The sequence below is a fragment of the Vanessa cardui genome, chromosome 24 (genome assembly GCF_905220365.1).
Source record: "Vanessa cardui chromosome 24, ilVanCard2.1, whole genome shotgun sequence".
NCBI classification, from domain to species: domain Eukaryota; kingdom Metazoa; phylum Arthropoda; class Insecta; order Lepidoptera; family Nymphalidae; genus Vanessa; species Vanessa cardui.
This window is the reverse complement of record NC_061146.1, coordinates 5571059-5599046: the sequence shown is the minus strand read 5'-3', so window position 1 is coordinate 5599046 and position 27988 is coordinate 5571059. Positions and strand designations below refer to the sequence as shown.

The following is a 27988-nucleotide window of genomic DNA, read 5'->3' as shown; positions in this document are numbered from 1 at the left end:
ACGCATAATCACAAGCATTGGAATGTTTACAATTGCAACGACAGTCCTTACAATATCATGGATGTTGGTTACAAGCCTCGTCTTGAAAGACAGTCTCACTTTGCCTCGGGTAATTCAATTAATTCAATTAAAATATCTCATCTATCAATAAATAATATATCTGGAATCATCTACTCAACCCTTTCGTTGATATCACAACCTTACAACGCCTTCAAGCTAGGAATGAAACGTTTCGCCTTGGCCGAATGGAATCAAATAGAAACAAAAAAAAAATAGGCCTGACAGTTGACAGTTGACAGTTGACAGCTGTCATATAAAAGCACAAAGCAAGACCACCTTTCCTCAGCCTCAGTCCGAAGCGTTTATTTTTTACACAAATACAAAAACATTGCATAAAGTATTAGGTTAATACATACATACATACATATAACATGACGTGACCTAATAGACAACACATAAAAAATCGTATATTTATATAAACGACACGATACAGAAACGAAGTTTTCACTTTGTGCTTCCTACTTAATTACATATAGTTACACATATAACTACTCTACGTTTTTATATGAAATCTATTATGGTATAAAATACTATGTACTTATAGTATTACATATAGTATGGATTTAAAATATAGATTAGATAGTTTAATATTTCACCTGTTAGGGGGGAAATGGGGGAGGGGTACTTTATAAAATCTAACGTTTAAATTTTTTCTTGAAATATAATAGTAATAAGTACAGACCTTACGAACTAATACGATAGTTTTTATTATATGACATGGAAAATTGTTCATTATATATCTATATATGTTCGAATATGTATATACGAGTGATGCTATGTTTTTAATACACCTTAGATGTAGACAAATGAGATAGTAATACATTGTTTAACACATGTGTGGCTACAGCATTACAATGGGATCTTGTCATTGATAGTGCTTCACAGCGGAAATCATATAGAACGCTATTATCCAATCCATTCACGTCATATAAAAATACCATCGCTATATACTTTGGGTTATACTAAATGACATTCTCAAAATCTCTAGCTATCGTAATAAATTAAAACTATGGTAGAATCCATCACATATCCGGCAAGATATAGCTCACGCCTTATATTATTGCACTTAATTATATATAAAATAAATGATATGCCAAAACCTAGCCTACGTTATTTAGTATATTTCAATTTTTTACGTACAAAGTGTAAAGAAATATTGGAAATAGATGGTTCTTGAAAGACGTTATAATAAGAGAAAACAAAAAATAAGGCTTGCTTTGAGAGCGTGAGGCCATTTGCCTTCACGATAGAAGCTAATTGTTTTTTTTTTACATTTTGTACATATAAAACTAAAATACAGTAAATTTATGATAATAGTGAATATTTAATGTATTTTTTTAAAACTAAGACCGTCATGACAGTGGTCTTAGAACTTTGTCTTTCAAACCGCCTTCCATGTTAAAAAGTCTTATTTTAAATATCAAAGACCATGAAAGATTATACTTTAAAACTTTTAAATATAAATTTACAGATAAACCAAGTAGATCGTATAATTTTAAACCTTAAGTACAATACCAAAAAAAAAGTACCAATTAAAAAATAATAAGTACAACGCTAATGATACTTAAAAAATTAAACGTTACGAATCGAACAACACAAACAAATTATCAAAGAAAACACATCTTAGAACTAAATTACTTATTATTATGATAATATTACAACAAATTAAGTTGCGATACATATTTTAATAATTCATTTAATCTTGGACGTTTATATCATTACAATAAGATATAATACCGCAAGGGTTGCCATTTAAAAATGATTTATTATCACAATGTTGCCATATTTAATTAATAATGTTTGATTATTCTGAGCAAATCAAGTGCAGACAATCAATTTAAATATTTGCCTTATATGACTCGTTTGACATTTATTTGACAGTTAAAGTCCGGCCGTTGAAAGATTATTTTCCTAACATCTGTTTAATGATTACGGTTAATGTTATTACAACAATACATAAATTTCTAACAGCATAGAATATTATTTTCATATAATTTAAACATACAATAAATAAGATAATTTTGTTATAATAATCCTTCGCTATTTTAAAGTTACATCTGCTTGGTTACGAGCCTTTTAGGAACGAAACATTTTTTTATAAGTAGTCCATTGTTTTATATATTGTGAAGACGAATGGCTAAATTTTTGTTTACATTGTTTCGCATGAGAAATTCCAAATAAATAAATTTATAATAGCTACGTGTATTCCATGCACTTTCACAAGGCAACACACATTATATAAATAATTAATAATTACGAATGGCAACCCTAATCACCAAAATTCATAGTTCAAGTCATAGTAATATGAAAAGAAGCTGCCACAGAATAAAAATTCAATGAAACGATTTTGGCTTGAAAAATTTTGGCATTCGCGGTGGTACACCAATGTTTTCAGTCTTAATATTTATAAAGGATACTTTGATAGATAGTATTTTAATGCAAAAAAACAGCAAAGTGTTGATTAAACGGAATAGTCTTGCCGTCGCTCTCGCACGCATTATAAACGACAAGGACAAGACTATACAAATTCTGTAAGAAAGAACGGGACAGCATATTGCTACCGTTTGGAAATGCATCGGTGTTCTAAAAGGTCGAAAACTTGAAAACACATAAAATTGAACGAAAGTGTTGTGAACCACAATTATTAAATGGAATAAAATATGCTTACGTAAAGCAAAGTTCTTTTTTTAAATTTCATATGCAAAACCTTTTTTTTTAATTCTAAAAAAAAAGTTAAAATTTAATAGGAATAAATTTAAACTATGATTAAATTAAATAAGACATATTTTAAAATATCCGTATTAGCAATAAGTTCAGTTGGGAGATTTTAAAAATGGTTTCAAAGTGAAAATAGGCAGAGGATGTTTAAGGAAGTATCAATTGACATTTTTGTACATTTTGGAAGGAATTGACAAATGGAAGACAGAAGGGGAAGGGTAACGGAAATCCCTATTAAAAAAAAAAAGATATTTTGAGCTTTTAAAAAATTATAAAGCTAAGGACTAGAGTCAAACAACCAAAGGTACTTTAAGATTTTAAAATTATTTTAAACTAAACATTCAAAAAAATTCTTATTTTTTTATGTAGAAGGTTAAAATTCGAAGTTTAAAATGACTAACTTATATCAATGACAATAACTACACTACTTAAATAAGTACAAGTAATGACAACAATTCTTTACGTTTGGTATATGAAAACCGCCATCTTCAATTTATATCTTGCCAAAACATTTCGAAACTAAGAAATTATTTATGTTTTTACTGATTTTATATAAAAAAAATAAACGAATACTGTGATATAATGTGATGATGTGTCCGTTTGTAATTATATCAATCATTAATGTATAATCAGTCTGTTTATTTTCGACTACGTATTTTTTATTTCTGAATAAAAGTACAATCGGCAACAAAAGTTACAAAATTCATTAATTTCGAAGACAATCTTAGAATTACAATCAGACAAGACAAGACTTATATATGAATCCTTACAATTCGATAATAATTAATAATTCTTACGTCAATACATCTGATACAATTGTCTGCGCAACTGTACGTATATATTCTGTCAATATATAATCTGTTGAGTTGCGAATAATAAAAGTCAACGCATTTCTTATGACAAAAAAGAAATGCATGAATATGTTAGTTATTTAAAGAAACTGACATTTAATACGTATTATGTATATGCATTTCAATTTAAACTTTAATCCCTTGTAATAAGGATTAATATAAGGGTAACATGTAAGGTTATATAGCTGTTGTTAATTAAAAACGAGCCTTTACGAAATACCAAGTTACTTTTTAACAAGATGTTTAGTATATAACCCAGAGTCAGCTTCAACAACGATCTACTGAGATTTTTTTTATAAAATTACGTATACTTTAGAGCTATGTGCGCGGGTAGTAATGACCCGTACGAGCCGGGAGAGGAGGCGGTATATCCTGCAAGAAATAACTTCATTAATTAATTTAAACTAATTACAAAGTAATAACTCCGCCTTTTGTAACCAAGTACAATAATTTACCAATAAATAAATAATGTATCACTATAACTAATGTCAATGTGTTCCATTATAAAGAGTTAAAGAGTTTAAGACAAGGTTTTGGTACTTTACATTTTAAATTTATAATATAAAAACAAATAAAAATATTTTTTTTGTGAACAGTACAGTTTTAAGCTTAAGTGGAAAAAAAATACAAAAATATATGGAAAAAGAGCGAAACAAAAAAAAACACAAGTTAAACCAACCTCAAACACTACTTAGGACGTTATAACACTAGGTGGCAAACTCTGAAATAAATAAAAATAGCGAATTTTTAACAAAAAAATAAGCATAAGGAAAATAAAGTATTAACTAAATACTAAAAAAGATTTTATACGCTGGAAGACTTATGTGTCAAAATAGTATTCTGGTCAATCAGAATTACTTTAACAATCAGAATAAACTATACAGAATGTTCGAAAATTCAACAATAGTAACTATGTGGAACTGTAGTCAATAGCTGGGGCTCGTTAAAAACCTAATGTAACAAAATAGACACACATAACACTATAATTTAGAAAAACAGTAATCTCATCTCTAGTAAAAAATGTAGCATCCTATTTTTTTCCATATGATTATATTAAAAATAAGACTCCATTTTATTTTTCTACTAGCTGAATCTGGAGGTTTTATTTGTGAGATGTTTTCAAAAGTTAACTTATAATTCGAAACACATTTTACCCCCATCCGTTATTTAAAAAAAAAATCCTTCCCCGAGATTCAAACTATCTCCATTCACAATTTCATCTAAATCGATTCAGCGGTTGAAGCGTGAGGAGATAACAGTGATACTATCATTGTATTTCAACAGCCTGAATAAAATATAAAAATACTTAAATACACTCTACTAAGGATTTATATAATATCAAAATTTAGCGAACCCAGACAGAAATAATAATTAAAATTATATTTAAAAAAAGAACTAAAATAAACAAGCAAATTTATAATAAAAATAAAAAACTAATAATCTCTAGCACACAAGCCATTATTTACTTTAAGTCCTACAAAAACCTTATAATAATATAATACACATTACATTTGAAATGAGAAATGAACTCTAATACTAGTGCAATTAGGTGTAATTTTACCTGAACATTGTTATCGTGGATGTAGTGTCGCGGCAGCTGCGGCCGGGGCATTGGTTCATCACTGTCTTCGTCTTCTTCGAAATCTGTAATTTATTAAACAAATTTTATGATTACCTTTTTAAGAATAATCTATATAGAGTCGATTTTTGTAATTAATAAATATAATATTACAATATAATTTGTTTATTTTTTAATTATCCAAATATCTTATTCTACTATTATCTTTTTCAAATGGGCTGATTATGTATGAGTCACCTTAACATTTACATATAATATAGATATATGGATGAAATCATCACATGAGACATTATGCAAACAGTTCAATTGTATTCCTACAATTTACTTGTCTGGACAATATTACTGGTTTAATCCAGATTGAACTAGTTTTAAGTAGATAGAGGTGGTTTAAAAACAGAGATAAAAAACCTAAATATTTGACTCGTAGTTAGACTCGTTTGAATTACGTTTGACAGTTAAAGTCCGGCTTCTGAAAGAATATCTTCTGACAGCTGTTAGTTAGACATGATTAAATATTTCAGTACAAAAATAAGCATTTGGATAGCGCAGTATAGATTAAAAAAATATTTTACTAATTATTTAAAATTAAAATTATTTTTTATTAAATTTATTTATTTATGGAGATTATAATGATATTCATTGGTAGGGAAAATAAATGATAATATTATTTATCTAATAATAAATCTTAATCCTTTCCCTCAACGCATCGACATTAATGTAATTACGAACTGTTTAATAATATTTAAGCATGCGTTATTATTATTATTATTATTCATGCACTTGTAAATGTGTTATATTGTAATTATGTTATTTTAATTTAAAATGAGTTCCGAAAAAAAGGAAATATTCAAAACATAAAATATATAAATATATATTATAAGCAATATACATATATAAAAAGAGCTTATCGCGCATTAATGTCCCTTCCTTGTAATGTTATATTGTGTTTTATTATTAGCAAAGAATGTTTTAGAATATATAGCGCTTAAATAATATTTCTAATCCAGTAGCTTACAACTCAAACGATCTTACGAATGAGTAGATAACAAAAGCCTTTAGCTTTATAATATTAATCCCACAGCCTAGAAATGTCCCAATGCTGGGCTCAGTCTGCCCATTTTTGAGGGGAAGCTTAGCGCTCCGATTGCGAAATCACACAACTGGCTACATATTACACATTTCCGTCCCTATTCAAATAACTCAAACAGATTGCAGAAAAACAAAAGGTTAGATGTTACACATTAAAATTAATGACAAAATGGATTCTATCTACATACTAATAAAGGTTATAGTGCATATGAATCTACAGAAATCATTTACCAAGACTGACCTTGAAACTGAAAACTTTAGTTATATTCAAGTGAAACTTACCCCGCCTCTTTCTGGCCTCCAAGCCTCCTTTGACTGTATCCTCTGTGTCTGAACCCTCTGCAAAACATTTAGCAACATAAAACGACTAAACACACATTCATATAACTTTGCTCGATAAATAACTTCTAAGCAATATCGATAGAACTAACCTAATGTATCGAGTTAAATCATTAGAATTCCACAAATGTTTAATAAGAAGTAATTTGAGATTACGACTTTTTTTAATTTAAAAAGTTTGTATATTTAATCGGTTGTCATTTGTTTTTTATGTAAGATTTTTTGACGTTATAAAGTTTACAAATATCGCCTTTAAAAGATGGCGTCAATGTTCTAAGGGTGTCGATAAAACATGCATAAAAATGGACAAATGCGTGCCATGTCACCATCATTACAGAACGGTAAAAACTGGTAAACCATGCAAAACTCCTAAACACTATTTGGAAAAAAAAAAACATCTGACATGTATTTTTAAAATAAGTAAAATTTTAATCTCACCTGAATTAAGTTCTCGGACTAAAGTCGACATAGCGTTCGTGACTGAATCCGCAGCGTACAGCAGATCGCTTCGTAGACTTCTGTTGTCTATGCCCACTGAAAATAACAACCATTGTATTAATATCGAAAAGATAACTATATATATGCTAGAACAAGTATAGTAGGACACAAATTAGATGTAGCATCGGAAAATGCAATGGAATGAAATTAAAACCGATTACTGCCGATTTACACAACCAATAGAAATAGCTCCCTATCGCGCCATTCGACGCTATTCGTCGCTATAGATTCACGCGTCAGAGAAAGCAAGTGCATGTAAATCCACGCGTCAAATTGACGAATATATTACGTCATATGATATTACAAGTTATTACGTTTGTGCAAAGATCATATTCGCATGAGAAATAAATATTGATAATTTGGCATAGCGTACTCAATTCGGATGTGATCGGTTTTACGAATTTTGCCGATGCGACATCTAAGTTGTGTCGAACCATACATATTTATATTCTACGGTAAAGAAAATCACAGGGAGGATTAAATGGAAGGAAAAGGCGACCTGATAGTAAGTGGTCACCACTAAAGAGATTTTAACCACTTCTTACATTTCTAAATACCTCTGACCTTGGGAACTAAGTTGTTTTGTCCCTTGTGCCATTGGTAGTAATATCTGAAGAGTTGGTAGTACCCAGGCAGAATTGTACTAAGCTCTACCACCAAGTAACATATGCATGCGCCGGATAACATTATATTATATGGATATCATTCAACCTGCTTTCAGACAGCGTGCTAAAATGCAAAAAACACCTCCAAGACTAAATAAGGTCTTTACCCACTAGTAGGCATATACTATAACTATACTTATTAAGTTTAATCGATGGATAAATAAACTTACAACGAGACATAGGTCATTTTTTACAACATTTAAAACTATATTTCTCATTATATACGTATTTACATTAATGTATCGGTACTCACTTGTGGTAGGTCGTTGGTTCTGATGAAAACCTCTAGGATCTCCTCCCATTGATTCCATTGCGCCTGTTGGGTTAAATTTGTATTATTAACTTCGATTGAAAAAGGTTCTAAAGGTATATAATTACAAAAAAAACAAAAATTTGCTGATTAGCATATATCTATCCGTACAAATTGCTGTACTTTTGAGGACATTTAGGTATACAATCTGCGTATCTGCGACGGCGTCTGCGGCGCGCTGCGCACCGTGCTCCCTGTGTCAGCTGTGTGTGTGTGTGTGTGTACAGAGAGTGTGTACGCACCGAGACTGTGCGTCATGTCGATGCGCTCGCGCTCCCCGAGCGACGGCGTCTGCGGCGCGCTGCGCACCGTGCTCCCTGTGTCAGCTGTGTGTGTGTGTGTGTGTGTACAGAGAGTGTGTACGCACCGAGACTGTGCGTCATGTCGATGCGCTCGCGCTCCCCGAGCGACGGCGTCTGCGGCGCGCTGCGCACCGTGCTCCCTGTGTCAGCTGTGTGTGTGTGTGTGTACAGAGAGTGTGTACGCACCGAGACTGTGCGTCATGTCGATGCGCTCGCGCTCCCCGAGCGACGGCGTCTGCGGCGCGCTGCGCACCGTGCTCCCTGTGTCAGCTGTGTGTGTGTGTGTGTGTGTGTGTGTGTATACAGAGAGTGTGTACGCACCGAGACTGTGCGTCATGTCGATGCGCTCGCGCTCCCCGAGCGACGGCGTCTGCGGCGCGCTGCGCACCGTGCTCCCTGTGTCAGCTGTGTGTGTGTGTGTGTGTACAGAGAGTGTGTACGCACCGAGACTGTGCGTCATGTCGATGCGCTCGCGCTCCCCGAGCGACGGCGTCTGCGGCGCGCTGCGCACCGTGCTCCCTGTGTCAGCTGTGTGTGTGTGTGTGTACAGAGAGTGTGTACGCACCGAGACTGTGCGTCATGTCGATGCGCTCGCGCTCCCCGAGCGACGGCGTCTGCGGCGCGCTGCGCACCGTGCTCCCTGTGTCAGCTGTGTGTGTGTGTGTGTGTGTACAGAGAGTGTGTACGCACCGAGACTGTGCGTCATGTCGATGCGCTCGCGCTCCCCGAGCGACGGCGTCTGCGGCGCGCTGCGCACCGTGCTCCCTGTGTCAGCTGTGTGTGTGTGTGTGTGTGTGTATACAGAGAGTGTGTACGCACCGAGACTGTGCGTCATGTCGATGCGCTCGCGCTCCCCGAGCGACGGCGTCTGCGGCGCGCTGCGCACCGTGCTCCCTGTGTCAGCTGTGTGTGTGTGTGTGTGTACAGAGAGTGTGTACGCACCGAGACTGTGCGTCATGTCGATGCGCTCGCGCTCCCCGAGCGACGGCGTCTGCGGCGCGCTGCGCACCGTGCTCCCTGTGTCAGCTGTGTGTGTGTGTGTGTGTACAGAGAGTGTGTACGCACCGAGACTGTGCGTCATGTCGATGCGCTCGCGCTCCCCGAGCGACGGCGTCTGCGGCGCGCTGCGCACCGTGCTCCCTGTGTCAGCTGTGTGTGTGTGTACAGAGAGTGTGTACGCACCGAGACTGTGCGTCATGTCGATGCGCTCGCGCTCCCCGAGCGACGGCGTCTGCGGCGCGCTGCGCACCGTGCTCCCTGTGTCAGCTGTGTGTGTGTGTGTGTGTGTGTGTACAGAGAGTGTGTACGCACCGAGACTGTGCGTCATGTCGATGCGCTCGCGCTCCCCGAGCGACGGCGTCTGCGGCGCGCTGCGCACCGTGCTCCCTGTGTCAGCTGTGTGTGTGTGTACAAAGAGTGTGTACGCACCGATACTGTGCGTCATGTCGATGCGCTCGCGCTCCCCGAGCGACGGCGTCTGCGGCGCGCTGCGCACCGTGCTCCCTGTGTCAGCTGTGTGTGTGTGTGTGTGTGTACAGAGAGTGTGTACGCACCGAGACTGTGCGTCATGTCGATGCGCTCGCGCTCCCCGAGCGACGGCGTCTGCGGCGCGCTGCGCACCGTGCTCCCTGTGTCAGCTGTGTGTGTGTGTGTGTGTGTGTACAGAGAGTGTGTACGCACCGAGACTGTGCGTCATGTCGATGCGCTCGCGCTCCCCGAGCGACGGCGTCTGCGGCGCGCTGCGCACCGTGCTCCCTGTGTCAGCTGTGTGTGTGTGTGTGTGTACAGAGAGTGTGTACGCACCGAGACTGTGCGTCATGTCGATGCGCTCGCGCTCCCCGAGCGACGGCGTCTGCGGCGCGCTGCGCACCGTGCTCCCTGTGTCAGCTGTGTGTGTGTGTGTGTACAGAGAGTGTGTACGCACCGAGACTGTGCGTCATGTCGATGCGCTCGCGCTCCCCGAGCGACGGCGTCTGCGGCGCGCTGCGCACCGTGCTCCCTGTGTCAGCTGTGTGTGTGTGTGTGTGTGTACAGAGAGTGTGTACGCACCGAGACTGTGCGTCATGTCGATGCGCTCGCGCTCCCCGAGCGACGGCGTCTGCGGCGCGCTGCGCACCGTGCTCCCTGTGTCAGCTGTGTGTGTGTGTGTGTGTGTACAGAGAGTGTGTACGCACCGAGACTGTGCGTCATGTCGATGCGCTCGCGCTCCCCGAGCGACGGCGTCTGCGGCGCGCTGCGCACCGTGCTCCCTGTGTCAGCTGTGTGTGTGTGTGTGTGTGTGTGTGTGTATACAGAGAGTGTGTACGCACCGAGACTGTGCGTCATGTCGATGCGCTCGCGCTCCCCGAGCGACGGCGTCTGCGGCGCGCTGCGCACCGTGCTCCCTGTGTCAGCTGTGTGTGTGTGTGTGTGTACAGAGAGTGTGTACGCACCGAGACTGTGCGTCATGTCGATGCGCTCGCGCTCCCCGAGCGACGGCGTCTGCGGCGCGCTGCGCACCGTGCTCCCTGTGTCAGCTGTGTGTGTGTGTGTGTGTGTGTACAGAGAGTGTGTACGCACCGAGACTGTGCGTCATGTCGATGCGCTCGCGCTCCCCGAGCGACGGCGTCTGCGGCGCGCTGCGCACCGTGCTCCCTGTGTCAGCTGTGTGTGTGTGTGTGTGTACAGAGAGTGTGTACGCACCGAGACTGTGCGTCATGTCGATGCGCTCGCGCTCCCCGAGCGACGGCGTCTGCGGCGCGCTGCGCACCGTGCTCCCTGTGTCAGCTGTGTGTGTGTGTGTGTGTGTGTGTGTACAGAGAGTGTGTACGCACCGAGACTGTGCGTCATGTCGATGCGCTCGCGCTCCCCGAGCGACGGCGTCTGCGGCGCGCTGCGCACCGTGCTCCCTGTGTCAGCTGTGTGTGTGTGTGTGTGTGTACAGAGAGTGTGTACGCACCGAGACTGTGCGTCATGTCGATGCGCTCGCGCTCCCCGAGCGACGGCGTCTGCGGCGCGCTGCGCACCGTGCTCCCTGTGTCAGCTGTGTGTGTGTGTGTGTGTGTGTACAGAGAGTGTGTACGCACCGAGACTGTGCGTCATGTCGATGCGCTCGCGCTCCCCGAGCGACGGCGTCTGCGGCGCGCTGCGCACCGTGCTCCCTGTGTCAGCTGTGTGTGTGTGTGTGTGTGTACAGAGAGTGTGTACGCACCGAGACTGTGCGTCATGTCGATGCGCTCGCGCTCCCCGAGCGACGGCGTCTGCGGCGCGCTGCGCACCGTGCTCCCTGTGTCAGCTGTGTGTGTGTGTGTGTGTACAGAGAGTGTGTACGCACCGAGACTGTGCGTCATGTCGATGCGCTCGCGCTCCCCGAGCGACGGCGTCTGCGGCGCGCTGCGCACCGTGCTCCCTGTGTCAGCTGTGTGTGTGTGTGTGTGTGTACAGAGAGTGTGTACGCACCGAGACTGTGCGTCATGTCGATGCGCTCGCGCTCCCCGAGCGACGGCGTCTGCGGCGCGCTGCGCACCGTGCTCCCTGTGTCAGCTGTGTGTGTGTGTGTGTGTGTGTGTACAGAGAGTGTGTACGCACCGAGACTGTGCGTCATGTCGATGCGCTCGCGCTCCCCGAGCGACGGCGTCTGCGGCGCGCTGCGCACCGTGCTCCCTGTGTCAGCTGTGTGTGTGTGTGTGTGTGTGTGTATACAGAGAGTGTGTACGCACCGAGACTGTGCGTCATGTCGATGCGCTCGCGCTCCCCGAGCGACGGCGTCTGCGGCGCGCTGCGCACCGTGCTCCCTGTGTCAGCTGTGTGTGTGTGTGTGTGTGTACAGAGAGTGTGTACGCACCGAGACTGTGCGTCATGTCGATGCGTTCGCGCTCCCCGAGCGACGGCGTCTGCGGCGCGCTGCGCACCGTGCTCCCTGTGTCAGCTGTGTGTGTGTGTGTGTGTGTGTGTATACAGAGAGTGTGTACGCACCGAGACTGTGCGTCATGTCGATGCGCTCGCGCTCCCCGAGCGACGGCGTCTGCGGCGCGCTGCGCACCGTGCTCCCTGTGTCAGCTGTGTGTGTGTGTGTGTGTGTACAGAGAGTGTGTACGCACCGAGACTGTGCGTCATGTCGATGCGTTCGCGCTCCCCGAGCGACGGCGTCTGCGGCGCGCTGCGCACCGTGCTCCCTGTGTCAGCTGTGTGTGTGTGTGTGTGTGTACAGAGAGTGTGTACGCACCGAGACTGTGCGTCATGTCGATGCGTTCGCGCTCCCCGAGCGACGGCGTCTGCGGCGCGCTGCGCACCGTACCGCGCGGCACAGGCTCCCTGCAAAAGACAATTTTGCTTGAGCACAGTTCTGACTGTGGCGCGCACAGGGGAGGAGGGACCGCAATATCGATAACAATATTTTAAATCTCATCATATGTGATGTATAGGGGGCGATCAAGTATTACGTAAAGCGAATTGGGGGAGAGGCGGTGTCTCGTGAAATAAACTAAGTACGCACGTATTTTAGATTAAAAGTCCATTAAAACTATATTAGATAATAACTATAACATAAGTTTTTGTACTTTTAAGGCACGCGAAAACTATAGCCGCGGCGGGCCTCAACGCATCGCAATGCAAAATTGCGTCAAAGCATATAGCAGGCGCATCGGGCCGCACCGCAACCCAGTATCTTATAATCAGTCAGGTTTTGGCAATCAATAAATATTGTTGATGATTCGGTTTTTGTTTGGTAATTCACGAACAGCACTCATTCAGCCGTCTACTTGTTGCGTCTGCTAACGCACACTGAGACGGGCCGCATTGCAACGCATAACATCGCCGCAAAAATACGCCTGGCTAGTGATGCGCCAATGCGTTGCGATGCCCACACAAAATGTATGAAACTGATTCAGGAGAATTTTTGTTATGCGTTGCGGCCCGTCTCGGTGCGCACCTATCTTGAGGGTGATAGTGGTCACTTGAGTGTTACGTAACGTTTAGACAGGGGGGGGGGGGGGGTTCAGAAAAACGTTACAGTGCGTTACAAGGGAGAGAGACAAAAATCTTCAAAATTTGCGTTACGTAATACTTGAACGCTCCCATACTTTTTTGAAAGGAACATGGTCATAAGAAATCGGAGATTTTGAGATATGTATATATAGATCACATGTCTTACCTCTCCGGCGCGGAAGGCTGCGGTTGCGACCCAGGCAGAGGAGGACTCTTCGTCGATCGCGGGGACGAATTCGGCGTCGATCTCGGACTGGACTGCTGAGTCTAATACAGAATAATAAGACTTCTTAACTCCATTTTAATACAATAAATATACAATACATGTCATGTTGCAACCGTAAATATCTTAGTACTGGGATAAGCTATTGCATGTGTACGACTGTTTTCTAGAGACCTGCAATCTGCGTCACACTTTATATCAGACAATACTAGCAGCCCGCTCCGGCTTCACACGAGTGGACAAAAATAAGTTTTGTTACCTTTTATTTATATTTTTTTGTTGCTTTTTTCCGACATTATCGTTCTATTTCAACTTATTTACACAAAAACTATCTATCCTCTATATCTACATCTAAATCTTCTGCATCATTTAGTGAAAACAGAATAAAATGTTTTAGAGTTTATAGCGAACATACAGACAGACTGACGCAGTCGGGGGACTTTGTTTTATAATATTTAATGATTTATAATACAAAAGTATATAAGATAGGTTATTGAGGATGCTCAAAATGAACCACAATTGTTTCTCTGAAAATACAAAGATTTGTTTTATTTAACACGCCTTTACAATATCATAACAATTATCATTAAACTATTACAATTATACATTTATCTTATCTGAAAATACAAAGAAACGACATTTAAAGTTCACTAATATCGCCTCCTCTATTATATCTTTTTATTTTCATACAAAATCAAAGTTCAAAATAATGTAAACGTTATCCGTCATTCTGTCATTCAACCATCAAAATGCGCGGCAAACTGACTTTCAGTTACAGATTAAAAACGCGCGGAGCGCAGAAAATTTGGAATAATGAAATGTCATGACCTCCGTGGTCGAATGGTGTGTACACCGGTTTTCATGGGTACACCACTCCGAGGTCCCGGGTTCGATTCCCGGCCGAGTCAATGTAGATTATCATAAATGTTCTATGTTGTCTTGGGTCTGGGTGTTTGTGGTACCGTCGTTACTTCTGATTTTCCATAACACAAGTGCTTTAGCGACTTACTTTGGGATCAGAGTAATGTATGTGATGTTGTCTCATATGTAATGTAATATGTATTATATATATAACTTATCCCACGTGATGTACGCTGAGTCTAGCTGGTATTTCATTACAAGTACACGCGTTAGTTACCTTGAGCATCCTCATGAGACCTTCGAGCTGGTGCATGAGGTGCTTGCGCGACTCCTGCAGCGAGGACAGGTGCCCCTCCAGCTCGTCCTTGCGCTGGCGCAGCGCTCGCAGCTCCGACACGAGCGGCGGCGCCGAGCCCGCCCCGCCAACCGCCTCCGACTCTTGTTGCCGTCTGACAATATTGACACATATTTAATCTGTATTATTGGTGGTATTGGAACCATTATATTGATGTGAACTTTTTTAAAATCAATGTATACAATGGCCGGCGAAGCGAATAATTTTTTTTTATGGTATAGGTTGGTGGACGAGCAGATGGGCCACCTGATGGTAAGTGGTCACCATAACCCATAGACAATGACGCTGTAAGAAACATTAACGATTCCTTACATCGTCAATGTGCCATCAACCTTGGGAACTAAGTTGTTATGTCCCTTGTGCCTGCAGTTACACTGGCTCACTTACCCTTCAAACCGGAACACAGCAATACTGAGTACTGTTATTTGGCGGTAGAATAACTGATTAGTGGGTGGTACCTACCCAGACGGGCTTGCACAAAGCCCTACCACCAAGAATTTTTACAAAAACATGTCATTTTTCGATATCACTTATAATTTTGGAATTTGCCTTTCGAGACTAAAAAACTATTGTCTTTTTCTGTAAGCACAAACACATCAAGAGCCTGGAAATGTCTCAGAAATTGGAAAGAGCCAAAAAATTTCAACAGTCAACAGTGATCCAAAGAATTTGTATTACAACACCAAAGGCAAGAAAGAACAACAAGGTAAAAAATTTTTGATTAATTAATCAAACAAGTCTGGCAAATGGGTGCTTTGAGAATGTAACCACCCTCTAAAAACACCAACATTAGCAACCAACTATAAGAACTAGAATGTCCCATGAACCTGAACATAATACACGACTTAGTATGATTACTTATTTAAGAGGAAAAAGGGCTTCAAAATTTTTGGGAGAACGTTACTGGTACCTTAAACGAGCGATCTCTCTCATTATCTCGCGGTTCTTGGCCTCGAGCTGAGATATCAGCTCGCGCTGCTGCCTCGCCGCGTCCACTTCCGAACCTTCCGATGACGACCGACCCTGAAAAAAGCTTGAATTTAATAAACATACCCAAACCCATATTTCTGCGCGACATGCTTTTAAAATGCGGCGAAAATATATTTAACAAGCTTTGTTAGTCTATCACATCTAATTTTTGATACAGATTTTGTCCTGTTTGAAAGATCCTAAAAGATCAAGGAAGGCAATAATTTTACTTAGACTATATCACACACACATACACTTATATGTTGTAAATTCTTACCAATTCTGGTGTCAGAGAAGCCGATCTGCCGGCTCTCGGCTGCGACGAAGTAAAATAATAAATTTCATTTTTAACTCAACATATGTATATTTTCAAATTAATAACAAACAGGCAGGCGAACATTAGATTTAAGTGGTCACAATAACCTAGAACCATAGATTATGGCATTCGCTAAGTGGTCACCACAACCTAGAACCATAGATTATGGCATTCGCTAAGTGGTCACCACAACCTAGAACCATAGATTATGACATTCGCTAAGTGGTCACCACAACCTAGAACCATAGATTATGGCATTTGCTAAGTGGTCACCACAACCTAGAACCATAGATTATGACATTCGCTAAGTGGTCACCACAACCTAGAACCATAGATTATGGCATTCGCTAAGTGGTCACCACAACCTAGAACCATAGATTATGACATTCTCTTTACCGCTTTCGGCCACGAAGGTCATCCTCTACAGGACAGTATATGCACATACACAAGTGCATCCCCTATTCTTTCACTCATGTATTCAATATCCTGGGAATTCTCACTGACATGAGAAAGTTGGACAGAAAGTTGGAACGCTTGTTGGACCAAATGTTCAAATTCTAACACCAATCTGGGACTGGGATTCGTCCCGATCAGGGAGTTTGAATCCTGATCACATTCTGGAGCTTTAGAAGCCGCAATCGAGACAGTTAACCCTAAGAATTTCATCGCCACACCGAAATACAAAGTGAATGACGTTTGATGGTAGAACAACTAATATTGGGTGAGCTTGTCCAAAGGTCTACAACATAGTATATTTTTTGTCATCTAAACCAGTGCACTACAGTTTTTAATTTTTATAGTTTAGTTGTTATCACAACGGTTGCCTGACATATTCCTACCCTGTACCATAATTATATTATTAAAGACTTTTTTACCTACCCACAATTTGTCAAATTTTCTCATTGCAACATAATTATGAAACTGCAAAGCGTGGTAAGTCACATTATGAGTTAGAGAACACATACAAGGTTATTTACTGTTACTTATAACTATGGTTTACATATTTACCATCGTGCGGTTCTCGTGCGCCAATCTAGCCGCGTATCTCGCTATGAGGCGGTGCTCATCGTCGACACCGCGGGAGAGATGTTCCGCTATACCTGAATATAACAATAACACAAGTTACAACAAAATGGGTTGAACTCGTGTTGAAAGTATTCAGGACGATTCAAGGCGGTTCTTTAGTGTTCACTTTACCTAATCCAGTGGCGGATTTACCAATAGGCTATTTGACAATGCGAAAAATATATTATGAATTATTGTAATCAGTGTATATTATGAGTTTAAAAATGGTAATTTACCAACGAAACTTGAAAATAATAATTAATTTATTCAAAAATCAATAAATAAAAATGCATTTTTTCAAACGTTTGTCACGTGACACAAAACGCTCCTGATTGGCACGACTTATGATGACAGGGTCACTTTGTTGTAAACATTGCTTTTGTACCACAGGTTAAAATACAGCAAAGTGACGTCACCGACCCTATTGCAAAGCCATATTGTCCAAGTAGCGTTTTCACGCGTTATTTAAATATGGAATTTTTAATATGATATTTTTCGGCAAATATGTACTAGAAATAAAAAAATCTACTTTTACTGGGTTCCTTAACCTCTACTAAATAATATACAATGGATTTTAAAAACCAGTCAAATAGCCTATTGTCAAACTAGGGCGACAGATTTAGAGAGGCGGCAAATTTAGCCCAATTTACGTTTTTTATGTACATTACGTCCGATGTAATGAGGACGAGAGAACACAAATCATAAAGTTGCAATTTCAGAATAAATGTAATGAATACGATTGTAAACTAAACTAAAGTATTGAATTTCAGAACGCAGTTGGGGCGGTAAAAATTGAATAGCCTGCTAGTGGCAAATTTGTAAATCTGCCACTGACCAAACCTACTTAGTGGAGTCCATGAGTCCAAAGCGTCAATCTTGGATCCGCCACTGATCTTTAAGAGGTCAGTAACCTTTCCCAATAAATGAACCATATAACACGCAACGTTTTTGTTTTGTTCAAATTGTACTAGATCTTAATATAAGTGCGTTTGTAGAAACAAAGTGTTCACCGTTATAAGAGTTCAACTTAGTATATTTAAATTGTATTAATAATAAAATCGAAAAAATACTAATGCTATAACTATATATGATCATTTAATTTTCAATTCTGGCTCGTGTTCTGGCTTTTTTACTATAAACTTTACTCCGCTACCGGAAAATGAAATACCTTAGATTGCATCCTTATACTGGACCTTGCATCCAGCTATCTGTCAGATCGTTATATTCATATAATCCTTTATGTTTTTGAAAGTTTTCTTGGATAATAAATAAGAATACGTATTGTCGTTTTTAAAAATGATGATCAGACTAACTAGACTATGCTTATTTGAAATAAATTGTAATTTTTAAATACTTTTATTAACAATCATTTGGAAATGAGTGTAATGGCTAAGAAACTGATTTAGCATGAAATATGACTCAAGTGAGACTCACTGCGATGCGTGGACCTGGAGGAGCGGCTGTCAAGCGAGCCAGTGTTGACGTACCCTCCCGCGTACTCCGGGAACCCGTTGTGGGCTGGTACCGGCGACGGCGGACTGGGGGGGGGGGGGGGAGGAAATTGAAGTTGGTTTTTAGTTTACAACCATTTTCCTTATAATCATCATTTTCAGAATGCCGAAGAAAGACTACGACAACAAACAACAATAACAACAGCCTTTAAATTCCAACTGCTGGGCTAAAGGCCTCCTCTCCCTTTGAGGAGAAGGTTTGGAACATATTCCACCACGCTGTTCCAATGCGGGTTGGTGGAATACACATATGGCAGAATTTCTATGAAATTTGTCGCATGCAGGTTTCCTCACGACATTTTCCTTCACCGCTGAGCACGAGATGAATTATAAAGACAAATTAAGCACATGAATCAGCGGTGCTTGCCTGGGTTTGAACCCGCAATCATCGGTTAAGATGCACGCGTTCTAACCACTGGGCCATCTCGACTCACTAAGAAAAGAAAGACTACAGTGCATTTGGAGAGGCCTATGTACAGTAGTGGATCGGCTGCTGATATTGATAATGATGATGATCTCTTCAGAATTCTATTAATTTATTAACTGTTATATCAAAAAATATTCTTATTGGCACAGTTTATATTCGAACTTGCCAGGAAAGAAAAAACTACAAATGTAAATAGACACGCGAGCTCACACGATGTGGCTGAGGTTGAGGGTCCGCTCGGGCTGGTCAGGGTAGCGCGGCAGCTGCGGGCGCGCCCGCTCGGGCACGCAGCGGAACGACTTGCGGAGCGTCGCGCCGATCTGTTTCGACGGAGATTTCTGCAATGCGATACTATCGTTAATAATCATCATTATTATTGTAATTAAATCGATTTATGTAAAGGAAATACTGCACTATATTTGTTGTTTGCGTCATTAAACGGTATCATTCTCGCTTTCATTGATTCGTCATTTTGCGATCAAAATAAGCCTAGTATTTACAGTTACATACGAAAAGTTTAGCTATTTAAATTAGCTTAATGAAATAGACTGTGTCGGCATTACTGCTATAGGAGCGATATAGATCACATAGCGCCCTTCAGGGCTTTCGTGAACACAGGCCTTAGACAATGTGAAATCTTTTCTGACGAAAACGAATGTCGATATGTGTTTCAAATTACGCCCCCGCCACGGGGCGTTAAGATGATATAACAACCGGACAAGTTGCTTGGGGTAGCTAAAGATCAGTAAAGCCAGCTTAACCGTTTCAACATGAAAGTATACGACATTTAAGTTGGGATTAAGGCCCCATATGTTGTAAAAGAGATACCGGTACTTGTAGCTACTAACCAAATAATGATAAATCAAAAAGGAATGTTTGAACACTTGTACGATCGAAAGGATCTTCACCCGTACGTGGTTGACGTTGACGTATTTAAGACACGTACGAAACGTTTTGCTTCCTCGTTTCTGATACGCACCGCCAAGGTCTGGAATACCCTCCCGACCTCCGTTTTCCCCACCACCTACAATATGGGTACCTTCAAGTCCCGAGTGAATAGGCACCTTCTAGGCAAGCGCGCTCCATCTTAGACTGTATCCCACTTTCCATCAGGTGTGATACAGTCAAGCGCTAGCGCTATACATTTAAAAAAAAAAAAAAAAACGACTCCGACCGTACTCGGACCGCAGTGTAGGGGTAGGGGTAGGTGTACTCACGTAGGTGGCGTACTCCTTGACCTCGTGGTCGTTGGCGTGCGGCGGCGTGACGTGGCCGCGCCAGAAGCAGTCCTGGCACAGCGTGTACGCGGCGCAGCGCGTGCAGCGGTAGCGGAAGCCCGCCAGCGAGCCGCGCCGGCACGCACTGCACGCCAGCGGGTGCACCACTGCGGACACGCGCCGTTACTCACGCGACCCACCCCACACTAGTGCTCCTACCTGCCCAGTGATATGGGCGCCATTTCTAATTATAACCAACCTTGGGAACTGAGATGTTATGCCCAATGTACCTGTTACACTGACTCACTCACACTTCAAACCGGAACACAACCGTACTTAGTATTTCTGCTCGGCGTTAGACTATATTTACGAGGTGTGTTCAAAAAGTATCGCGAATTTTGTGTTTTTTCAAAAAATATTTTTTATTCATTAATACCTATTTTTTTATTATACACTTGTGCCAACGGTTTTTCTAATCTTCGAAACACTTAAAAAAATCTATTTTTTTTATCTTTTTCAGCTCCTGCGATGTCGTCTTTATCTCGTCAAGCGTAGCGTAACGTCGTCCTTTCATGGGCCTTTTCAGTTTAGGGAACAAGAAAAAGTCACAGGGGGCCAGATCTGGGGAATACGGTGGCTGCGGCATCATTAGTGTGTTGTTTCTGGACAAAAGGTAGCGCACAAGCAACGATGTGTGAGCAGGGGCGTTATCGTGGTGCAAAGCCACTTTTTGTTCTTCCACAAATCCGGGCGTTTCTGCCGGATTGCTTCGCGCAAATTGCGAATAACTTGCAGGTAATATTCCTTATTGACCGTTCTACCCTATGGAAAGAACTCATGATGCACCGCGCCCCTGCAATCGAAGAAAACTGTCAGCAATACTTTCACATTCGACCGAACTTGGCGCGCTTTTTTCAGTCTTGGTTCGTGCGGCAGCTTCCATTGAGATGATTGAGCTTTGGTTTCCACGTCATAACCATAAACCCAAGATTCTTCACCAGTTATGACCTTCTGGAGCAAATTTGGGTCGTCGCGGACAAAGTCCAACATCTCATTAATAATGTTCATGCGATGCTGTTTTTGGTGCAATTGAGCAATCTTGGTACGAATTTCGAGGCTCTCATGCCCAAATCATTGATAAAAATCGAATGGCACGAGACAATCGATATGTTTGGGCCAATATCATTTTCTCCACTTCATTAAATTTTTTGTCTGTTGTTGAAGTGCTCGGGCGTCCGGCAAGCTCTTCGTCGTTCACATTTTCTCGGCCTTCTGAGAACATTCTGTACCACCGATAAACGTTGCTTCAGTCCAAGGTAGCTTCTCCGTATGCCACAGTCAAGATTCGGAATGCATCCGCGCACTTAATTTCGTTTTTCACACAAAATTTGATATAGGTTCCTTGATCCATTTTTTTAATAGGTAAAAAACGAAGACGATCCAAGTTCTTTTTTATGTGATAGGTGGCAAACGAGCAGGAGCCACCCATGGACATCTGCAGCACCAGGGGGCTTGCAGGTGCGTTGCCGGCCTTTGAGGAGGGAGTACGCTCTATTCTTGAAGGTTCCCATGTCGTATCAGTTCGGAAAAACCGCCAGCGAAAGCTGGTTCCGCTGGTTTCTGGTGGTTGTGCGAGGCAGAAAATGTCTTAGAGCTAATAGCGCTGTTGTGGATTTTCGGACATCGAGGTGGTGCGGGTGAAACTTCGAATTTTGACGATATGTCCGAAGGTGAAATTCAGCAGGCGCGATTAATTCGAACAATTCCTCGGAACATTCCCCGTAAAAAAATCGGTAGAAGATGCAGAGTGATCCCACATCTCTACGCAAAGCCAAAGGATCAAGCAGATCGAAAAGAGCTTGATCGTCGATAACTCGAGCCGCTCCACGTTGGATGCGGTCAAATGGAAGGAGCTGGTACTGGGAGATTTGCCTTCCAATTGACCGCGGACCTGAACGAGGCTCGAATCGACGCCAAGTATTCCGATACTACCTGTAGCGGCTATAGGGATGTTCTCAAATCGTGGAGATACGACAAATGGTGTTTTTTTTTTGCGGTTAACGCGCAAACTTGCGTCTTGAGGTTGAAATGGACGAGATTTAGCCGGCCCCAGTTCGAGACTTTGTTTAACGAAGACTCGATTTCAGACACAAGTTTGTTCCGGTTTTCTTCGACGTTTTCCCGAGAAATATTAGCGCGGCCGGTGTATAAGGTGTCAACGGTACTGTCGTCTGCATAGCAGTGAATGTTCCCGATTTGCAACAAATCATTGATATGCAGAAGAAACAGAATGGGTGATAGAACGCAGCCTTGTGGAACCTGATGTTCCATTGATAATGTTCATTGACGAATTTTAAGTCAAAGCATGCACCGTCGACAACGACCTTGATGCTCCGATCTGCCAAATAGCTGGTAATCCAATTGCATAATTTCCCGGGAAGCCCATAGGAAGGAAGCTTCGAAAGAAGCGCTTTGTGCCACACGCGATCGAAGGCCTTCGCTATGTCCAAGCTGGCTGCTAATGCCTCACCCTTGCTCTCAACTGCTTCCGCCCACTTGTAAGGTAAACTAGGAGATCACCTGCCGACCGACCTGGACGGAAACCGTACTGGCGGTCGCTAATAAGCTGGTTCTCCTCTAGATACCGCAGGAGCTGGCAGTTTATAATGGAGTCCATTCTTGGAGAGCAAGGAGGTGATGGCTATAGGCCTATAATTGGGCGGGTCTGAGCGGTAGCCTTTTTTAGGGACCAAAGCAGTCTTCCAGTTCGGGACGACGCCAAATGCGTAGGATTGCCGGAAAAGACGCGTTAAGACCGGTGCCAACTCGGGGGCACGTGTCCGTAGCACGTGCAAGCAAAGCAACTGTCAACAATTAAGTGAACATTCGAAATGGCCGAGCTTGTCGGCATAAGTGAGAGACATGAGTACGAACATAATGCCACAAAAAGATCAAAATTCGAATGTACGTAACCCGCGATCAAAATTCGCGATATTTTTGAAAACACCTCGTATGATGCAGAACGTCCTACCACCAAGTATAAATTATATATAATGTTATACACTTGGTTCTTAGCTAGAATTTAGAACAACAGATTTGCAAATATCCAACTTATTCCTAATTGGTCCATTTTACCCATATACAATGGACACAGTAAAAAATATGCTTATACTTCATAAAATACATAAATACCATTAACTACTCTGGTTCACTCACCCTTTAAGCCACAACACAACTTTTGTTTAACACAAACATTTGAATATACTAAACTCATATAATATACTTACTAAATTAATTTTTTTATCATACCGTTCTCAACGCTGGCAAGCCGGTGCAATAGAGGCAACCAAACAAGACATGGCGGTCCGGGATCTGACATCAAAGTGTCCAAGAAATCGTTTACTGTTATTTTAACATTCTGTAACAACAATAATAATATTAATTAGATTACAATTTCAACAGCTGAAGTAAAGACGGCCTATTAATGATATATCTACTCAGTTGAGCTCTTTATCAGGTTTCTTTTAAATGACAGCAAACTCTTAATAAGCGTCTATGTCAGGCACGGAATATCCATCATCAACTACAAGACCTGTTCTTTCAGAGATCTCATAGTGAGTTAGTAGTATTTTACTTGTATTATATATACTCCAACCATAACAGGATGCCAAATAACAACATTTGACTATAAATTGATGCAATATCAATTTTCAGTCGAGAGCTGGATCAATCTATGATATTCACTATAGATATACATAGAAATTTTTCTGAATTTTTTGAGTAAAATTAAAGTGAAAATAAATAGTTGAGTGTTATAAGTGTTGTTTTATTAATAAAGTTATATAAATCATAGTCTATATCTCTTATATATGCTGAATCATTAGCAACACGCACGAAAAACGAAAATCTGAGGTTTGTCTTCTTTATGTTTTGTGTGTTTATAATTAAATTGTATTTAATAACCTATTAATTTGCAAAATAGGCAATTAAGAAAAGAGAGGCTTCATCCAAAACTCCAAACCAGTGGTAACTTTGACCAAACCTTTCTTAATTACTATTTAAAATTAAGAAGAATAAGATGATTTTAATAAATTATTTACCTGATTAAATATAGATATTGCCAAGTTATCATTGTAACTAAACGACGGGGACTCGTACACAGCTGCAGGTAGAGCTAAAACTTCACGTAGGTAGTCCGACAGCCTCTTCATTAACAAATGACCGTTGCCATCGGACAGTTGAGAAAATATATCTGAAAATAATTATATAGTTAATAATCCTAGAAGACTGACATAGCTCAATGAAGAGAATGCAAACAAATCATAATCAGAATTCTATAACTATTTCTATTATACTAACTTTCTGTATGTAAGTTAGTACATATAAGTGAGAGCTTGTGATGAATTAATGCAAACAATTGTTCAAAACAATGAGAATATTAAACAAAAAATAAATGAAAACAAAATAATTAACTCTAAAAACAATACACTCCAAGCTCATTTAAAAGCAAGATGGAAAATAATAAAATGTGTGTATATAATAAAGAAAAGTTTACAAATTGTGTCTATTACTCACATCTTAGTTTATCCATAAGTTTCCCAGCACACATGGTTGCCAATGCAACCTTGATCGAGAAAACTCTAATTTTTCCCACATTTTCTCTGCAAAAACATGAACAACTATTGAAGTCTACAAACAGATCATAATTTAACAAGTAATAAACTTGTGAAAACATTCAAAAATGCTTATAAAACTATAATCAAATATTAAAATTTATAATGAACTAGCTTAAAATTTGGATTCCCCCCTCATGTATAATTTAAAAATCATTACAAATAGCAGCCAAACCATCATGGCCAATTTTATAACCTCATAAAATAGAAAAATTTCCCACATCCTTCCTTGGGATTAAAATGTTCTACATGCTAAATTCATCCAAATAAGTTCAGCAGTTTAAGAGTGAAGAGGTAACAAACAAACTTACTTTCGCATTTATAATATTAGTATAGATCATATTTACTGTGATTCAAGAAGATTTATTCAAACATATATTACCCTGTACTGTATGCTGAGAGCAGCCAATTTAAAAGCAAAGCAGAACACGCTTCGACCGACACTTGATTGGCGGGTGGTAATCTTTTATTTAAGTTGTGATACAGTGACGACACAAGTGTCTCCAATCTGGTGACATTGACGCAGGCAGTCGGTTCTAGAGTATTGAGTGCATTTTCCCGAAAGGCTTCTATCACATTCCATATATCTATTGCATGTACTGTAAAACAAAAACAAACAATTAGAAGTATACAATAATGACCCGATGACGATTTAAAGCCTTCTAATCTCTTGATAAGAAGGTTTGTGAAAATATTATATTACATCACACTTATCTATTGGATATTGGTACAATTATCATCATAAGATTCATTCAAATGATTACAAGGGTAGCAAAATGTATATGTAAAAACGAATAAATATATAGTGCCATAGTGTATGCAATTTTTTTTTTATTATGAAGATTTAAAGACAGTAGAATGTGTAAGTAATAAGCCATGATAGTAGTGATTATTTCTATATTATTACTATATTTGTTATATCCCTTGTATTTTTCACTCCATGGCCTCTATCACACATCAATACAGAACACGTTACTATAGTTATGTTTAGTAATAGAATAATGAATGAGAATCCAGTTCACACATACCCCAGCAGCAAAATTAGACCAATATAAAAGTAGGTCATTTATTTTCTTGCATTTTAAAATAAACTATATTGAACTTACATTTTGATGTAATTGTATTTATATATTTAATATTATATACACACTCACAGTTACACTTCTTTTGGACAAAGCGGAGTTTGCACGCTGTTCTATAAGATGCAAATCTTATAAGATCAAAGTTCTGGTCCCTCATTTCTTGGAGTAGCTGTGAACGAGGGTCTAAGGGCCCACTGCCCACAGGGATTGGGGGCATCACACCCATACTCTCACGTTCTAACGACATGGTAACCTTAAAGAGATATCTACTATTATAATGATATTCACTATTATATTTATTATTATAATTTTATAGTAAATACATTTCTTATACAATTGGTTTAAACATATATTATAAAAATAAAATGTCGTATTTTTATTATGATTTTGCAGTATCTATAAAAAATAATTAATATGAAGGTAGCAAAATTTTAAAGTAACTGTAGATTCAAATTATTTGCTCTTAAATAATTTTATATAGAAACATTATATATTGAAAATAATAATGTAAAGATTACAGTGTTGAATCTTTTGTTTCGTAATAAGAACTGAATAAATATTTTTAAACTAGCATTTCGTAATCATACATTATTTCGTTATTGCTTCTTTTTTCTAATGAGTATTACAAAACAGCAGTTTAGTTTTTTTATCTTTTATATTATTTCGACGAATTTCCATTTATTACTATTTCATGAATTTTTGGATAAACAAATTATATTGCTAGTCTCGTCTAATAAGACAACATACAATTTTTAAATGTTATAGTTCACTAACAATTAGGACATTTTATCGTTTAAGACTACTATTTTTAATCTAGATGAATGCCTAAAATTAAATTAAGCACTTACTTCTTACTATCTCATCACTTTGTCAATAAATTAGTCACAAATCAGAGGAAAATATAGAAGTTATTTACTTATATCGATTATATAGAAATGAGTAAGAATTAAAGTTTCGCGAAAGATGGTTTAACAACACATTAAGTACACAAATTGTATCTCTCAACACACACTTTTCCAAAAGGTCACACAAATTTGTTATATTTTTATAAAATATACAATGTTTAATTTAATTCCGAATTAAAGTCATAAATGGTTCTATGAATGTGAAATGACAAGTCTACCGACTGCCATTGAAATACAGTGACGTTCCTATTATGGATGTAAAATAAAATAATATTATACTAACATAAAAATATATTTCATAAGCAAAATGAGCTAAACATTTAATTCATATTTATTTTTTTAGTAATGACAACAAACAAATTAGAGTTTTTTTATTTTTTTATGAAGAATTCAATTTATAAAAATATATTATTGTTATGTCTATGCGTTGTTTGAAACACTTTTTTGTACGGAAGGAGTACTTAGTGATATTAAAAAGACTTTTTGCTGCTCAATGCTAATATAGTAAAACCCGACTTATAAATGACGACTGAATGAATAACGAGTTTATTATTATCGTATCTTATTGACATGACTTTCAAGTTTAGAGACCAGCACGAAGTTAAAGTGTTTAAATTATACTTAGGATACTATTTTCATTGAATATGAAAGTGAATACCCTTACGGTATTTATACGCCTTTTCGTTTTTTTGCCTTCACAATGAAAATAATATCTTAAGTATAATTTAAGCAAAGGCAAACCTGTAGCAGCAAGTCTCATGTTGTATATTTTTATGGTGATGTATAATGTTACCCTCATCGTACCATTTGGTGCCCTATTCCAGTACGCCTTCGTAATAGCAATTAATTATGCTTTTTTCAGTAAGATTAAATTGTCCTTGTAAAGGAAATAAAAGGTTTTTGGATAATCACTAATTTAATATATACTTCAAACATAAGAAGATCTGGTAAATAAGGCAACAACTTAAAAAAAATCCATTTTAAGGAAATTCGATAGTACCGGCTTGA

The 27988-nt window shown here is 39.7% G+C and overlaps 1 protein-coding gene across 1 annotated transcript; it reads right to left on the bottom strand.

Moving 5' to 3' along the window:
* Positions 1-8: 8 nt before the first annotated feature.
* LOC124540013 (dystrobrevin beta) lies at positions 9-27193 on the bottom strand. The gene is made up of 20 exons (XM_047117412.1): positions 26924-27193; positions 26148-26328; positions 25376-25592; positions 24896-24981; positions 24421-24572; positions 23630-23738; positions 20321-20487; positions 19314-19441; positions 18600-18703; positions 17109-17200; positions 16062-16100; positions 15726-15838; positions 14738-14909; positions 13543-13643; positions 12616-12704; positions 8053-8115; positions 7075-7170; positions 6580-6636; positions 5191-5273; positions 9-4001 (listed from the first exon to the last, which is right to left on the bottom strand). The coding sequence occupies exons 2-20, from the start codon at positions 26320-26322 to the stop codon at positions 3948-3950; spliced, it is 2097 nt and encodes a 698-aa protein (XP_046973368.1). The 5' UTR covers positions 26323-26328; positions 26924-27193; the 3' UTR covers positions 9-3947.
* Positions 27194-27988: the final 795 nt, after the last annotated feature.

What these genes read in the sequence shown, in the direction of transcription:
- LOC124540013 (XM_047117412.1), bottom strand. Translation starts at nt 26,322, where the DNA reads ATGTCGTTAGAACGTGAGAGTATGGGTGTGATGCCCCCAATCCCTGTG. An exon ending in CTCTCAGCATACAGTACAGG is followed by an intron (nt 24,982 to 25,375) that starts GTAATATATGTT and finishes ATGTTTTTGCAG; the next exon opens with AGAAAATGTGGGAAAAATTA. An exon ending in CGACATGACGCACAGTCTCG is followed by an intron (nt 8,116 to 12,615) that starts GTGCGTACACAC and finishes TTAACCCAACAG; the next exon opens with GCGCAATGGAATCAATGGGA.